Here is an 18391-nt window from a genome sequence, read left to right on the forward strand (position 1 = left end):
TTCAAAACTTGGAGCCACTGATCAAGTTGCTGTATTTAATGAGTTGGGACTGAGGCCGTGTTTTATTTTTGTGAGTGTATTTCAGGATTAAAGGACAATTACAGTGTTTTTATGTTTGTTTGTTTCCTAACATATTACCTATAAATACACTGTTTGAAAAGCAACTTACATTGAGTCACATTACTGTAACATGGTAATGTAGCATTGAGCAGGCACAATTAGAAATATAATCATAGGAAGAGCAGATAATTAAAGCTGATTTGTCTGATTTGGATGTTATGAATTGTTAAATGGCTGCAGGGACACAAACTCAGCACCACAGGAATAAAACATGACATCTTCTCACACTAAACTCAATTAGTAATGTGTCGTGTCCTGTAAAAGGAAGTTGCACTGTAGTTAACAAAACTACCAACTGTTTTAATGCAAGCTTCTTTTTTTTTAAAAAAAAAAACTTTCAGCTGCACAAAATTAGAAAAGAGCCAGTAATATATAATGTAGTGTTTTCATTTGATTACAGCAGCTTTTAAATTATTCAGATGGAATCAGGTTTTGTTTTAAGAAAAATGAGACTCTTCTTCTGAAAATCAGTGCTGTCCATGTGTTGCCTGCAGTCTGTTCATTTTATACCCCCATTAACGCAGACAGTGACTCAGGTTATCAGTGGTCTGTCTGAATGAGTCAATGTGCATCAGCCGGTAACCCTTCATTACCCTCCTCTTGACACGGATTGAATGTCAGTGCTCAACTTTGGTGACCAGACGTCAAGGTAAAGAAATATTTAATGATACTGACAGATAAATGTCATAAAATCGACTCCTCGACAACAAAGAGAAATTAAATTATGCATTTCTTTAATGAATAGTCTGCCTCCTTAACAATTGATTATCAGTTAATATTTAATTTATGAAATACTTTGGACGTTTTTCATAAATTGTTTTAACCACTGACATTACCTGTGTTTGATGCAAAATCAGACTCACATTAGGAGTTAAAAGAATTGTTCAAGTGCAACATTGAGTTGCTTGCCTATCCCTGGTGAAGGCACCATCACCATGTCTAATACGTATTGGCAAAAGCTAAATGGTAATGTAAAATATCTGTGGGCTGTAATTGCTGTGTCGTTCTTTAAATCCTCTGGCTTTTTTTTTTTTTTTTTGATATTTAGGCGCATGTGACTGTTAGGTGGAACTCTTAAGCAAGCTTGCAGTCATGCTTAAATATTTTGAAAAGCGACACAGCGGACCTGCTGAGTCCGTGTCTTGCTTTGTGGTTTCACGTATTTGCGAGAGCTGCGGCTGTGGTGGCTCACTTTACCTCCTGTTACCGAGGGGGACGAACAGACCAACTCCATCTGAGTAGAGGCTCCTCGAGGTGTGTGTGTGTGTGTGTGTGTGTGTGTGTGAGAGACATTTCTTCTCTTCTCTGTGGACTTGAAACATGTTACTTTGCCTGGGAAATGACCACTCATCGTCCGCCAGCCCACTCTTCTGCATGTTAACATCCCTCATCTGACGCAGCCCTGGCATGAATCAACCAATGTTCAGAGAGACGGAGAGGGCAGCCAAGAGCCCTGCAGCTCCAATCTATTCCCTGTCAACTTCCCACCCCTCTCCTGGAGTTTGATGTCATCCACCTCCGTCTCTACCTCTCATCCTCAGCATCCTTCTCTCTCTTTCACCCCCTCAATTTATTATTTCTCTTTCCTCTCGTTCTTACACGCTGCTGCGAGAGAAGATGCATGATTTATGAAGCTCTATTTTTAACAGTTACTGAGGAGAAAGAGAAGAGAGGAGCAGCGACGATGAGAAGGAGAGGGGGAGAGAGATAGAGAGAGAGTAAAGAGGGAGAAGAATGGAGGGGAGAGTGTGAAGCGCGAGCCCGAGGGGAAGGAGGACAGGAGAGTGTGAAGGAGACATCCATCACCCTGCGACCCCTCGGCTTCAAATGAAGACGGGAGGAAGGCTGAGACAGAAATGTGATGGATCTGACCAAGATTAGAGGAGACACACTTGGTGATTAACTAGAAGTCTAATGACTCATATTTCATTGTGTGCCTGTAATAATTTTTGTTAACAATATGATTTTCATCAACTCAATTTTTGTTGTCTCCCCCTTAGTGCACAAAAACAGCTCAGGTAGATCAAATCACACCTGAACTGCTGCTATGTATAAATTGTATTTATAAATGCTGCTGCATATCATCAAACTTATTGTTATACTATTACCATATTTTTAGAATTATACAGGATAAACAATGGTGATCTGCAATTAGTTTTATCTTGTAAAATTGCACAATTTTTTAAAAATGTATAACTTAAGTGACTTAATGATGAAAAATAAGCATTATGATTTTAATTAACTTTAAAACCAAATTATTTTTCTTCAGATTTTGCTCTTTTTTTTTTTCTTTTATACAAATATGTCAGATCTTTAAGAGACCCGACGAGCTGGTCATAATAAGCTCCATTTCTGTGGTTTGAATTTTGAATTTTCATTTATATTTGTAAATGGCTTTTTGAAAGTTGAAAATCTCCCTTTAAAAAATGTTAAATATGTGCTTGACTAACAGGCTTCTCTATGCTTTTTAGTATAAAATGTGACATAAAGGTCGATGAAGGAACAGTTTAATATTTTGAAAAAATGTGCTGACCAACAGTCAGAGGAGATGATTGATACCTCTCAGTGCGACAGCTGGAGCCAGCAACCACTTAGCTTAGCTTAGCATAAATGCTGCACCTCTAAAGCTCATTTGTTTCTTTCATCTGGTTTGTTTAATCTATACAAGAGTGTAAAATGTGTTGGAATGTTTCTTGGCTGGCTGCTTGCTCTAACTCTTCCTATTGCATACAAATGTGAGAGTTATCAATTTTCTCATTTAACTTTAGACAAAATGGTGAAGAAGCACATTTACCAAATGTCAAACTGGGCTCACCATGTTTTTACATGCTGATCATCATTTGTATGCTCTGTAATTACTGTTAAGTTGATCACAGACATCAAGTTTTAATGCTGTTTCACAGTCTTGTATGCTCCAGAAATCGTGTAGCTCTGAGCGAGAAGTGTGAAATGTGTTTTCCTTACAAACGTCTCTTTAACCTTGATGCACAAACAGCTAATGTTTCAGTTTTAATCAGCTTCTCTGCAAAATTACAGGTTTTACCACGCAGGAGAACTTTTGTAATCCAACCTTGTGCCAAAAGATAAATTGTTTATTTTCAAAATATTTGGGGATTTGTTGATCTCATTAATGTGAAGCCGAGATTCCTGAACCAGTGGATTTACTAAATAGGCGTACCGAGCTGAGCTGATTAGTGAGATTTAAAGATTAGACTGAAACAGTTACCTGAAACTCTGTGAGTACATATTTTATGTTTTAAGTAGCTCTGATCAGTGTATTTCAGTGCATCATATCCACAGTAAATCGACCATTTCAACAATAGGGAAAGCTATTTAATGACTATATAGCATCAAGATCAAATAGATAATATTTTGGCAGAAATGGGCAGCTAAGGAGGACTTCATCTGAATTCATGATTTCAGCTCCGTGTTAGTTTTAACCACATATGTTCTACCGCATGGTAAATTAGGATATAAATTACTGTTTTTGTGTTACAAATTACACTGATAGATTGTCTGTGTTTTAATCTTGCTGTATTTCTTCACCATTTCCTTTGCATATATGCTATGTTTGTGGGCTCTTGTGTGTTCTTGTCCCTGGGCTGTAAATTGTGCTTATGTTTTCATGCCTGTGGGTATACATTATGTCTGTCTCTGTGAAGCGCTTTGATACTTTATTCTTTATTGTCTTTACTGAGCAAGGACCATGCACAGCAATGCTGATCTCAAAATGAGAAAAGATGATTTGTGCCAGAATTAGCTGATTTCCATCTGCAGTCCCTGGGCATGTTCACACAGACACAATCACCAGACGCTAAAAGCATCCACTTACACACAGCACCATTTCACGGTTTCTGTCTCACTAATATGTATACAGGTCTATCCACAAGCACACTTCAACAATGCCAGCATGCTCATCCATCCAGTAAAATTATAAAATTACAATTCTTTATGAGTAAAATCTGAATTATAGTCAAGTTAATGTTTCTTTTTTGTTTGTTTGTTTTGTTTTTGTTTTTTTTCAGTATCCATATTTTTGCACTGGAGTAAAAGGATGGAAATGCACCTGGAAGCATATTATAATGTTTGATGGCCGTAAATGAAAAAGCAGATTGTTCAAAATGCAGTCTGTCGCAGAGGAATGTTTAAGTCTGAATTTAGAGCAGGAAAAAGCTCTTCGAAGACTTTTTGCTTTTTAAAGTGTTGTATAAATAAAATAAGCTTTAAACTTGAACTTGAAACAGTTCAGTACATTGTGAAACTATTTGCACTGCATCAAACTGAAATTTACCGTTGCACCTTATACCTCATTTCCAACCAAGACGGAGCCTAACGGAACAATATGCATTTGGAGACATTACTATGATAGCAGTTACTTTACTTCTAACACATAGTGAGACCTTTTTTCCTTCACTGGGGGAATTTGAAAGGGCTTCTGCTGAAATAGCAGGTCTGTAATGTGCGCAAGTCAGTTCCTATGCTGGTGAGAGCAATGCGAGGGGGAGGAGGGGGAGGAGGAGCTGACTTGTCTCTCCCCTGAGCCTGGACTTCTCTGAAACACAAACATTACTCACCAAATATTCTCCAATATGCTGTTACAGCTGCACATGGCAAACTGCCACTTTCACAACACTGATAGTGTCGCCTTTCATCCTGAAACTGTTTAGTTATTCATAATTCCTGGTGATCAAGATTAATGTATAAGCCTGACTGTACATCAGAGTGTCAGGGTGCACGTGTGTTGCCATTGATTTGTTTGGAGTTTACCTTTACACCATGTTTGCACATGCACAGTGCCACGTGGAACCTGAGATGTAGGGGTGCATTTGACATGTGGACTGTGAGGTGTGTGTGTTGTAATACGTGTACGTCTGTCTGGTGAGGCTGGCTGCTCAGTGCAGATAAAAGTGTGTAGATATTACCCAGCTCTCACTCTGAGGCAGGTTTTATCTGCACACTCTTCTGTTGGTTGTGTTAGTCCAGCCCTGGGTGATATTAATACCCCACTAATGAGCCCCTTCCTTGAAGAATCCGGAAACAATTGTCAGGTGGAGGAGGAGTTGGGTGGTGTCGGATGGGACCAGTGCGCTGAATCAGTGTTTCCCTTGTGCCACAACTCCCCTACGGCTTCCTGGGAACACGCAAACAAAAAGAGGAGCAGCTCCAATCACATTAATCATGGCCTGTGGGAGCACCGGCACTCGCTCCAGGCACAGAACGAGAGAATTACACGAGAGGAGGATGTGGAGGGAGAGAATGGGGTGGTAGAGACAATGGGCCAGTGGGCTGAGGTGTGTGTGTGTGTGTGTGTGTGTGTGTGTGAGATTTTACACGGTAGGGGAGTATTAGTGGAGATGGCTAGTCAGGGTATTAGTGAATTCCTGGTGCAGGCAAACTGTGTGTGTGTGTGTGAGTGTCTGTGACAGAGAGCATGTAGATTAAGGTGTCTGCACTGTGGCTATGGCACTGTATCCTTGGATGATAAGGCTGTATTGATTAACCCTGATAATTCTGTCTTTCACCTGATCAGCATTTCTGTGCATGTCGAGATGCATGCAATAAACAAGTGTGTGTGTGTGTGTATTATGCAGCAGTGCGTGTTTATCTAGTTAATGGGCCTAGGTGCATTCTGTTCAAATGAGTAATTGCATAAAGTTATTATTTTTTTGTTTATGCTGGGGAATGTGTGTGTGTGTGTGTGTGTGTGTGTGTGTGTGTGTGTGTGTGTGTGGGGCCTTGGCTGCCACCAGATGAAGATGTCCAGCACTACTCGATCTGGTCACATCAGTATTCAGCAGCTGTGGTGCCAGCCTATTCACTTAAAGGGGAGCTGGGCACAATTAGCTGTTAACATGACATGGCAGAATTAAGCCACGGCCAGTATACCCAGGGGAAATTAAACCACCAGCAAATCATTAAACCACAAGCTAAACATTAACATCCATTTGCATTTTTATTGCACCTGAAAAGAGTGTGCCAATTCCATTATCTCAGAGAGACAGAGGGAGGACTTCTTATTTATTATTGTTATGTTGTCCCGCATGGAAACACAATGGCTTTTAAACAGGGAAAGAAGAAGCAAACGAGAGACCGTATTTTCACGCTCGCATTTTTCAAGTGTTATGATTACAAATTCTAACAAGTCGCAAAACGGCTGGCGGAGGATACAATGACTTGTTTGTTATGCAAATCCCCCACCCCCCACCCCCCCTTCATCCCTTCCAAAAATAAACAAACCCAAACAGTTGACAATTTGCGGAGGAGCTCAGCTGAGTAAGGTCGGCAGGTTCTTACAGTCTGCAGTGTCATTTCTATTAAGAGTTTGAAAAAAACGGGGTTACAGCCAGGAACTGGGAATTTACTCACTCAGTCCACATATCTTATTTTCTGCTGTGTCCTCTGCAGGTGAGCGGGATGTGTGGAAACGCTCCCCAGCGAGCCTCTCGCTCGGTCCGATCCCCTCCTCCCCAGCTTCCTGCTGCCTCAACAGCCCGCAACGCACAGCCCTCATCCGCGGACTCTGATGAGACTTTGGCTGGGCTCCGCAGGTGAGGAAATCAGGAGCCATAATCCAGACTGAGAACCTTCCAGCTGATGAAGCAGCACTTGATCTCCAGGCCACTGCAGGGGCAGTATATGTCAGACAGACAAATATTGTCCCTGGTACTGTGGACAGGTTTCCTCCTGTTTCCTTGTGACACTCAGGCTTTCTCCACTCGCCTGTTTTTAACACCTCTGATGCAATAACAGGCTTAAATGAACAGTGTAATAAAGCCCAGTAGGGCTGCTGGTCTGGGCAGCAAAATGGCCAGATTATTGTCAATTAGGAATAGAGACACTCCTTATTCCTGCCTCTTTTACTCTCTATTTCCCCAGGGGGGTCTCATCGACCTGCTTTCACTGTTATCAAGCTGAGTTCCTTCTCTTATTCCATCTCTGCCTCTTCCTCTTTGTGTTTATGTCTTTGTTTCTCTCCTTCTCTGACATGAAGACAGTATATCTCTCTGCTACACATTTTCGACCTTGTGTCATATTCAGATTAACTGAAGTTCAGTTCATTGTCTCTCTCAGTGTTGAACATTTCCTTTCTTTGACTACTTCAGGGAGTTCATATCCAACCTGAGGGGCTTCAGCTCCTTCTACAGTGGTCTCGGGGAGGCGCTGTGCAGCCGTGAGCCTGCTCCAGTGAACCACTCCCTCTGCTGGAATGGGCAGGAGATGACAGACAGGTAAATCAGTGTCGCATTTGTGTCTTAACAGCTCTGAAACACACTGTGAGTCCCATATGCGCCTGCAGACAAATCCACACTCTAGCACAGCCAGCAGGATGGTCCTGCTCAGGTTTGTTAGTTTTCTAAATTATCACTTATAGAAATAGTCTCCTCTGATTCTTGAATTCCCTGTACTCCAGCAGCACATCCAGGAGTGTAGGTGAGTTGAAGGGTAAGTTTGCCCAGAGCTGATGAGCTTCACACCAGCCCCCCCTACCCTCCCTACTGAGTGTGAGTGTAAATCTTGACTTTGGCTCTATGGGATGTTATTAATGTCAGGCGTGCTGTCACCTTCTTCTTGCTTAGTTAATTGCTGTTTCGATCGTTCTCTCCCCCTTCATCCAGCATCTCTTCTGCACCCTGCAGAACCTCATTTGCTTTTCGCAGTATTTCACTTCACCCCTTGTCTGTTGGCTCTACACATCATAACTTCTTCCTTTCCCCCCGCACCGTCAGCCCACCCCCAATTTCAATTTGGCTTAGATAGTTATAGATATCATTCTTTTTTCTCTGCTGTGTAGAATTTAATCAATGCAGAGACACACATTTCAGACAAGATCTGCTGCAGGTTAATGTTTTACCCCTTGTTCTGGAGGAGGACTGAGAATAAATTCTGAGCTTTCTCAAACTGTTCAGTGTGAGGAGGAGACATCAGGTTGGCAATGGGGGCAAAGCTGTCCTGAGGGGATGATTACAAGCTGGACCAAACAGTGTGATAGGAAGGTACAGGGAAGGAGGAAAGGAGACGAAATGATGGAGCGATTACAATGTCTCGGGGCAAGCAATTCTCTGTGTCATCTGCGAGGGCATATTCCTGCAAATTCACTCCGGGTACATTTTCACTCTCAGATTTGTTCTGGATCATCTTCCATTATCCTCCCAGATAGGACCTTCTCCAGAGCCAAACGTGGTATTCATTCTCATATTGTCTCATGCAGATAAATTTAGATTGGGGACAGGCAGGGGGACGGGGTGGAGAAAGCACAGGAGGGGTCGGGTACTGAATGTCTCTGATACTTGAGAACTGAGCTAATTGTGGCGCTTTTTATCTGATGTGTTTACCATCCCACCTGGAGCCAAGATCAGTGGAGCAACACTTTTCACCACATCAAAGAGCGTTGCAATGATAAGTGAGAAAACAGATCTGACGCTGTGTCATCTCCAAACATGAAATTTCCATTCCTCTTTTGGATCTAATGACAGTGTAAATTTGTATATGTGTGATAAGTGACAAAAGATAAGATGCAGTGTCAAATGTGAACATTTAATTTGAGACTGTATGAAAATGAATGGCAGAAGAGGAAGTCAGAAAAGAGAGAGGATCTTATTTTCTTTTGACTTTGATATTTCGTTCAGCATTGATATTGTATTTAAGTCTTGTTTTGTAGAACAGTGAACATTTACAGAAAAAGTAACATGCAAAAAATTTGCTTTAAGAACAACAGTTGGGTCTCTGAATCAGGGTTTTGTAATGATTTTTCAGGACAGTACATCTTGATCAACACGACTGTAAATGTGCCACTGATAACTGAAAAAGGCTCAAATGTTGTCTGGCCAGGTGATAATTTAACTATTAAAACATAGATATACTAGTTAATGGAAGGTTAATGGAAGTTGTTAATGGAAGAATAAATGCCTTTTTATACTGAGATCCTGCCATACTGAACTAACCTGCGGCATAACGCTGCCCCAGTACACGATTTTAGATGACCTGTCGACAATGCAAACATGCTCATGTAAGGCAGGTGTAATATTTATCATTTCCATCCCTAGAACCACAGCATTAACATGGCTATAAAAAAACATTTTCACGTGTTATGGGGATATTTCTTTACTAATTCATAATGAAGGTTGAGAGAAAACATGAAGAGCTCTGGAGAGAGCTTTGCTTTCTTCAAAACGGGACAACAAACAACAACCTCAACCCCCTCACCACCCAAATCATTTCCATATGGTCCCTTACAGCTCTTTTCATGGTATCCTCTAAATCTGACTGTTTTGACTCAACATGACATGTGGCCAGGAGAAATGCAGTGCATTAACAGTAACAGCCACACTGTTTACACACCGTGGGACGTGTGGTGTGAAAAGCGTCAAGGACTTCCTGTATTCCTTCAACACCTGGACTTCCACGGCTCTTCTTCTTGTGGTGTATATTCTGATATGAGCGACATCTCATTCAGACTGGACATGGCAATTTCGTGATAATTGGTGTTAGATTAGATTAGGTTATCGGTGGTGTTAAATGATCCGATCAGCTCTGCTAGCAGCAAACAATAACACGGAAATAATCTGATAACAAACTGAGAGCTGACAGCTGAGACTGCGTGTGCGAGATCAGTGGCAATTGCTGACCTCCCTCAGCTCCTCATCTTCACTCAAAACCTCTCTCCCCTAATCCTCCTTCCTCGACCCATATTTCCTCCTCTTTTCCATCCCTTAATGGATCACACATTTCTCTCTATTATTAATGCGATAATTAGCAGCAGAGAGAGGATGAGATCATAGCTAATAAGAAGAATAAATAATGGGGGAAATGTAATGAAATTGATAAGTCTAACTTAGGAGATGGCAAGGGACTGATGAGTTGAGATAGCAGGTAAAATGTGTGTGTGCTCAGGACTGTGTCAGAAGGATGAGAATAGAGTATGACCTCATGCTTTGCACTTGCGCACACACACACACACACACACACATAATGCCACTCACACTTATATTTTTTTCAAGGCCCTTTTAGCTCTTAATAACCTTTCCTCTGAAAATAATATTTCCCTACTTCAGCCCATTTGTCCTTCATCTTTTTTGCAGCAATATAGCTGTTGACATTTACGCTGAGATGTGACCTCTGTCCTCACCACCCACTGTGGTGCCCGGGGCAGGTGTGTTGTCAATCATGACTCTAGTTCTTCTAAATATGCTTGTCACATGTGTGCAGGACTGGTTAATCTCCCTCCTCAGAGTTGTGATGTTGTGGTGGGAAGGGGTTAATTCCTGGAAATGCCAAGAGCAGAGAAACACCTATGGGAAAGTTTGCTCACCAGCTCCTCCTCCTGTTAACATGCACAGGTGTCAACAGAGCCATGTTTCCTCTGACACAGAGACACATGTAAGCACCTGCCTGTAGGCTGGTTGCTCCTTGATATGCCTTCACTGCAAAAGCAAGACAAAAGCACATCTCTGCTGAAATCCTCTCGTTAACCTCAGATACAATTACGAGCCACTATTTGACCAGTTTAAAGTGCATAAAGTTGTCAGGTAGACTTCAGGTTCAACTCCTCTGAAGATTTTTTTTTATGACAAGGTGTTGATGACTTAAATGTTATATTAATGCCTTAGTCTGAGTTGAAGGCTGGTGCTAAAAGCTTCTGAACATAAATTAGTTTCTTTTTAAGAAGTATGCTCAGCTCTGCAGCTTTTATTAAAAATATATTAAATATGTATATAATATATATTATAAAATTATTTTTTTTCTAACTTAACCTTCCAACTCTGCAGATTAGCCCCTAAACTAAAAACCAGAAGAACTGTCATTCACCTTATCAACACTAGATGGCGATAAGCACCTTGTTTGGAGTGATGGAGCATTGGTCAGTTCATTGTGTTCCACTCATGAAACTTCCACTGAGGTTTCTAAATTCAGTGAAACTCCACTAAATGATCAGACATATGAGAACTCACTCAGATTTTCTTCCTGCCCTGTCAGGTTTCCTGGACCTGGCCTGAAGCGATCGCACTCTGAGTCCCGAAGCAACAAGCCCCCGGAGCCAATCATCAGCCAGATTATAGACAAACTCAAACACATCAACCAGGTGAGCTGTGTGCATGTTCTGACCATGGTTGTCATTGTGTTCCTGTGAGGGTTTAAATACTTCCAACGAGCAGTTTCTCTGAGAACACAATTTGCATAAGGGTTTACCTTCCCATTCGTTCTGCCTCTTGGTTCACCAGTGGACAGCCGTTTTCTAAGCTGATGAAGATCTCATTCTGAAGCTCCTTTGGGGGTCAACACAGGAAGATGTGAAATAAATATGCTTCTTGCCATTTCTCTCATATTTAAGAGGAACTCCACCAACAGGTTGTGATAAAGGCAATGTCAAAACCTTGCTTTTTAAACACAGTAAAGCAGGACACCTCTGAGCAGGCACTTTAATTTTTGCCTCAATCACAGTGTTCAAAAGACAAGGAAAATAAAACACTTATTAAATCAGCTGGGGGGGCAACCAGATGGTGACATACTGTATTTTCTGGGCATGATGGGGACAGGATTTATGTTCTCTGAGCCCCCGCTATCATCAAAGCCCCTTGGAGTGATGGCTGACTGAGTGCAGAGATACTTACATGGAGGCTCAAAGTCAGCTCTGTAGGCAGAAGTATCAGCCCACAGATCTGTTCCTGGAGGTTGCCCTTACAGCTGTCAGCACGTCAGATTGCCACTGACCATCTAGCACCCACAGACACACGTACGCACCATCTTCCGACTAAAAAATGTGTTCACGAGCCTACCTTGTTGTCTGCATGTGTGTGCTTGAGCCTCTGAGTGCTACAGGCCTGTCGCAGTGGATTACAATCCTTCTCTCCTGTTTAAACAACCTGGGAGATCCAAGAAGCAACTGCAGACCTTCCTCTGCTCCCCCTCTGACAAGCAGAGTCTCAAGAAAAATACAGAAGGTTGTGGTTAAAGACGCTATAATTTTCTCAATTACTTTTGCTGTATTACCTCATTCATGCTTGGCCCTGCTGTTAATGAGAGGAACAGTATTTGAACAGGAGAGGAAGGTGTTTCCTCACCCTGACGCGCGTCAGAATGAGTTCTTAATGTTCTAAGGAGGTCTAAAAGATAATTCCATTTTCTAAAAATGTCGGGGCTTATGTGTATACTTTTGGCCTTCTTTCCTCCTCTTTATAAAAACGTTGTTTTTTCCTAAGTAAATGCTGAGTTGAGAGAACTTGGCAAAAATAAAAATGAAGGCTGAGACACAAACGGTCACATGATCAGACAGGTTGTAAACAAGCAGCTGTATGCAGGATTATCCAAATCATTTAATTTCACGGTACAACCAAAAGTGAGTGTAAATATCAGTAAAAAAAAGTACATTAGGTCAAAGTTGAACCAACAGTGGACGGTTTGTGTAATTATTTCAATGCTTACCTTCATCTTCTCTATAAAATAAATACGACTAACCTGGAAGTTTGCTTAAAATTTGTGCGTCTGTCTAGTTGTGTGTGTTTTTCGTTTCTCCTGCCTTATTTTAAGCAGTTTTCCCAGCAGTTAGCTTGTTGCGTATGATCTCATAGTGCCAATGGCCAAAACCACAAAAATAAAGCCCAAATTGGAATTAACTTGGATCATCGTTTAATCTAAAAAATACAGGACATGTGTACACACACACACACACACATTAATGCAGTATGATCACAAATATTTGTAACCATATGATTTCAAGCTGCACTGCAGACTGTTTACTATGTGGATCAGGTTCCTGATAGACTTTTGATAAGATTTTGCAAGAAATTGTAAAATGTTTGATTCTTTTTACATGTATGCCTGATATTTATGCAGATTGACTATACACAGGTGAGGTTTTAATCCCATATCTGATGACCGTACAACAGAATCAAGCACATTTGTGCTTGAACTCTAACTTCACTTTCGATCTCAATGTCAGTGTGCTGGATTAAGATCTGACAAAAGACTGACTGTTTGATTGCATATTTCATGTGCAGTAAAACTGTTCATGACTCACAGAAATCAGATTATACAAATATTTTCACTGCAAATCATCGCTATACTGGAGTGCACAAAATAACAAGGAACGCCTCACAATATGATGCAATATAACACAATAGCCTTGCAATAAAAACTCCCTTTTGTGAAGTTTACAATGTCAGAGTTTTTTATGGCTGTGAGAGCTCACTCAACTTTATGGAAACTTTAGAGGCTTCAGTTCTTGTTGTTTATATATCAGTTTTCATTATATTGCAAGGAGTTCCTGTTATTTTATAACCATTTGTGTATTCAGTTCTGAAATTTGCAAACATGCTAGAAACAAATGTTTTGTTCAGCACCAACGGAAGAAGAAGATAAACAGTCCATGGCCATGCAGTTGTCCAAAAGCCCAAAAAGGTCAAACTCATGGTTGCATTACAGATAAAGTCAGAGTGTTGCCAAATAGAGCAGGTTTATCCTCTGGGACCATGGATGACTGTACAATATTGAAGTGCAATCCATCCAGTGGTTGTTGAGACATTTCACTCAAAACCTCATGAGGGCACAGGGTGAGACAGATGACTGCTAAAGTCACCAGGATACTTCATCTGGAAACCATGAATTTCTGCACAAAACATTTTGGGCTATTCCATCACTGCATTAGTGGAAATGTCGACATGCTGTTAGGGGGAATCAGCAAGTGTTTAAGATCTATCCTCAGAGCACCATAAAGCTCTGTGCAAAATGTTATGGCAATCCTTCCAACATTATCAATGTGATGGAATGACTGAGTGACATCACCATCCACAAAGCCATGATGCTAGGGTTGCTTAAAACATATCTGTCAATAGAGTCGACTGATGTCAGGCGGAACTTTTAAGTTGCTTTATAATCCTGCTAAATGTTTATTGACTATATACACAGTATTTCATGGTCCTGGCTGCTCTGAGCCAGCATGTTGTAAACAACCTCTGAAGGCACTGGAGAAAGTGATGTTTAGTTGAAAGCAGTTTTACAAGGTCTCCGCCTTCCCTCCAGTTGAAAGACCACCGGCTCTGGATGTTACAGGGCTGAAAGCAAATGGACTAATTAACCATATGATACGAGAGAGCAGATGAGAGAACAGGCCACAACTCACAGATAAGTACTTTCATCTGCCCTGTTTATACACGGAGTGTTCGAGGACGGGCCAACAATGAGATAGCATGTGCAATGTTCCTGGAAGACAACCAGCAGAGTGCCATGCTGATTAAAAACTGCAGTATTTCAGCCTTGTGATATTGTCTGAGTGTGTACAGTAGGTTCACATTCTTCAGCCTGCAGCTAAAGAATGTGTACATTATCATCCTTTATATGCATTAAGCTCCACATTTGTGACACGGGTCACTCGCATACAGGTCTTTACAAGTCCTTTGAGGCCCTTTTATCCTGCACACGTTTTCCATTTGAATGAACATTATTCTCCCTTTGGCTCAGACGGTGAACACAATCACCGGTTCTTCCAGTTTGTACTGACCCACTTTCTAACCATGTATCTGTCCCAGCCCACAGCATGTGAGACTATGTCATGAAGTATAAGGGCTACACTGTCCAGCAGCGAGGGGGGCCATGGGAATCCGCTTCCTTCCAGCTTCAGTCCCCCTGATGTTTCATTCCTCCACTCCTAAGTGCTCCATGACTATCGCCCTTGTGAAAAGCAACTATGCTGCAGAAATGTGTCATCTCTCACGTTGTCAGTGTTGATCAGAGAATCAGCAGATGCAGCGACAGTCTGGCAGGGAGACCCCTTGCCTTTGTGCCTCTGTTAGGCTTTAACTAAACACCAAAAAGGGGGAAAAAAATCGGAGCCGGTCGCCTCAGCTTATAAAACATTTTCTCACGCCTAAAGCAGCTGATGTCATGACTGAGCCACAGCCAAGTTTAAAGTGAAGTGTGCATTATAAATGGATGAAGAGAAATGGCTTTCTTCTTTGGTTATTGCTTCTCAACTTGGAATCTTTAAACAGTGCGGGACTGCGAGGAGCCATGGACATTTTTTGTGCATGCTTACACTGTGTAACACATTCCTCTGTGAGGTCCTGTCTGTGCGCTGTGGCCTGTGTATGTTAAAGGTGATGAAGTTGAGCATACATGATTTCCTCTGCTGTGATATCAAACTGATGCCGGTCCAACAAGTCTGGCTGTTCTCTTAATAAGAACACCATTGTAGCTGCGACGCTGCATTCACACTTTCACTGTGTGAAAACTGGCCATGAGCGAGTTCCCTTGTGGAGTCTTTAATTGGAACATATTATTTTGGTGATGTGTTCTTGTTCTGAGGAGATGAGTTTGTCTTTCAGAACATCTGTTTAACTTCCCAGAGTATCGGGTTTCTCCTCTGAACAACTAATCTCACAGGAGATGGTTGAGCTAGTGGCAAAATAGAGCAATTATGTGATTGGTCTTTGATTACAGAGCATTTCCCACTCATTTGTCAGATGAGTTTGCCATTTGAAGGGTCAGACCTCCTGGGATTATTCTGACAGCCTCTTCTTGGCCACATGACACTCTGTGAAGAAAATGCATTTTGCATGCCACTGTTTTGAAGACTTATGTGAATCCCTTTTCGGTAAAACACAATTATTTCATCTTACGCTGGTAAAATTGCTCTGTCATATCAAGAGGAAGAAACGTCAGCTTTTTTTCCTTTTTAGCACCTTATTTCAGCCTGTACTTCCATCATTCTCCATCTCTCCCTGTTTGCTGCCTTTCTTTCCATCTCTCCAGCTGTGTTGAGTTGTGTGTGACAGACTCCAGCTCTGTCGCCCTTCCCTCCTCCAGCCCCCTCCTTCTCCCCCTCTCCTAAACCCCCTGATCCCCTCCTCTCCTCCCAGCCTGCCGGTCTAATTGAAGCCAGAACCTGGGAAAATCCTGCAGGTAGGACAGGAATCCAGGGTGGAAAATAAACCAGATCCCGAGCGCCACAAATTCCATCACACAGTCTCACTTCCTCAGAGCCACCAGAGCCTGGGCAGCATGTACTCGACACCTCATGCATGCTCAAACAGCATACACTCTTTAATATATAACTCACACACACACTTGAGTCAGGACAGTTTTAAATGTGCACACTTGCAGCAGTTAATCTAGCGCACACGGAGTATAACTCGAGCCAATGTTTTTCCAACTCGTATACATCGGTGACTTGTCAGGACACAAGTGGCTTTAAAATAAGCAACACTTCAAATAATCTTTGAAAGTATGAATAAATACAGTGCAATGTGTATTATCATAACAGTAGCGATAAAATGGAAATTGTTTTATGACAAGGCCAGCATGTGGTGGCCGTTTCCTACAGGGTGTGCTTACAATCAGACTAATAGACATCATGGGTGTCAGACTAGGCCTGCTGTTTTGTAAACTTACACTTGCTAACCTGGCCATTATGCTTGCTCCAGTCAAAGAGGCTGACTTCTGTTTGATGTTATTTACTGTGGGTTTTTGAAGCGTTATTTAATATACCCCCTCAGGCATTTGTCCTCTCGCCTTCCTAGTTTTTATGTGTGTGAAGTACGACTGATCTGGAAGCGGAGGAGGAAGAAGGGCTGTTATGCCATTATGTTTGTGAGCAGGGATAAGCCATGAGGGTTCTTTAAATGAAGTGTGACACCTGGTGTAAACCTCTGAGGAGCTGCAGGCCGTTTGTGGTGGTAGAGTCTGTATCCCTGTTAGGGCACCACACACGCATGTTAGGCTTTCGCTTTCCGGAGTCTTCTGAATGTATGATAAGTTAAGGATTTGAGGAGTTATGGGGAATTATGATTCCTTAACTTTAGGAATCCAACTTACAGATACCCACCCACCCACCTCCGCATACGCACACTCACACACCCCTCTCCCACCCTGGCTTTCTCCCCTGCTGGCTGGGAGGTCAGACAGAGCATGTGAGGGCCCTTTTCCTCCCAATTAGTCTGCCTGCTAATGAGGCCCAAGCATCCATTCTACCACAGCCACCCATTCCTCCTTACCTCCATACCTCCACCTCTCCAGCCCTCCCCACCGTCGCCGCCATCAGCCATGAGGCCCTAGCCGGGGTCGCAGCTCTCTGCCCACTCCACCCCTTTTGCTCCCACACCACTACCACCCCACTGGGTATAATTATCACGCAGCTGGCTTATAAAAACCCTGCTGCACAAGCCAGGCAGCCAGCTCTGTGAGCAGGAACCACAACACACACACTCTTTTTACCTGTGAGTGTGTGTGCTGTGGGCTTTTCATGCTCTCAGTCTAAATATTTCTCGGAGCTGTCAGGAAGCAGAGACATGAACAGCTGAGTCTTCCTGCTGCAGCCTCTCATCTGATCCACACATCCTGGGCTTGTTGTCACTGGGCACAGTCACATGTTACTGTGTAACAAGATTCCTCCCAACGAGGTCAGAGGTCACACTTCCTGTTTCCTGTCTCTGCTGGGTCATCAGAGGGTCTCCCTGTGAGGGTCAGGGACCTCCTCTGTTCCTCCTCTGCCTTTTGTTTGGAGCAGCAGTGCTCTGGGGGGTACAGGAGCGCTGAGGCTCCTCTCTGGACCTGTCAAAGTGCTAGCGCTCCTTAACTTTATCATTCCCTCTCCGGGAGAGGGAATAATTATCATCTCTCTAGAAACATAGACCTTGTAAGACCTCTTCCCCATCTTCCTCTTTGCCCCACTTTGGTATTTTCTAAAACTCTCAATCTATGTTTCTGTTTGCAACAAGCCAACAGAGCCATCAACAGTGCATCTGATTGAAGCCCCACAGCTCACTGAGGCTTGTTCAAGCAAAGGCCACCCCACCCTCTGTAGAGTGTCTGCCGACTCCTGCTAGGTGTGATCATGGGACATGCAGCGACAGTCTGCTGATGTCAAAATTGAAGGCTTTCTGAACCACACATGACTCTGGGAACCACAGCGATAACGTGTGAAGCAAACGAGCAGTAGACAAAAAGAGATTGTCTGAGGAGTGTAATCTGATTTAGCAACCAGTGGGCCTGTGCAGGAATGAAACTTTTTAAACTATTAAACCCCATAGAGACAATCAGACATTTCCACAGACATAAGTCAAGATTTTCATTTGGTTAGCCTCAAAAAAGATTGAAAATTGTTGTCATACCAGATCTATTTAAGATTAGATACTTAACTTAACCCTGTGTATTCATGCCCAGCCTTGATTAGAGAAGGCACAATGGTTTGTTCTTCCAAAACATTAACTGGCAAAAATGTCTAAAATGTCTAAAATGTATATAGAGGGTTTGCCATTAACTTTCCAAGATTATCCACCAG

The 18391-nt window shown here is 42.3% G+C and overlaps 1 protein-coding gene across 2 annotated transcripts in view; it reads left to right on the top strand.

The window, feature by feature from the left end:
- The window catches only part of gpc3 (glypican 3), an 88198-nt gene that overhangs the window by 50728 nt on the left and 19079 nt on the right, over positions 1-18391 (top strand). For both annotated transcript variants that reach the window (XM_046405527.1, XM_046405526.1), the window contains exons 4-6: positions 6526-6668; positions 7224-7349; positions 11095-11200. In XM_046405527.1, the coding sequence (XP_046261483.1) occupies positions 6526-6668; positions 7224-7349; positions 11095-11200 (375 nt within the window). The remainder of the gene's footprint in view (positions 1-6525; positions 6669-7223; positions 7350-11094; positions 11201-18391) is intronic.

This window comes from Scatophagus argus, chromosome 12 (genome assembly GCF_020382885.2).
Source record: "Scatophagus argus isolate fScaArg1 chromosome 12, fScaArg1.pri, whole genome shotgun sequence".
Classification (NCBI taxonomy): domain Eukaryota; kingdom Metazoa; phylum Chordata; class Actinopteri; family Scatophagidae; genus Scatophagus; species Scatophagus argus.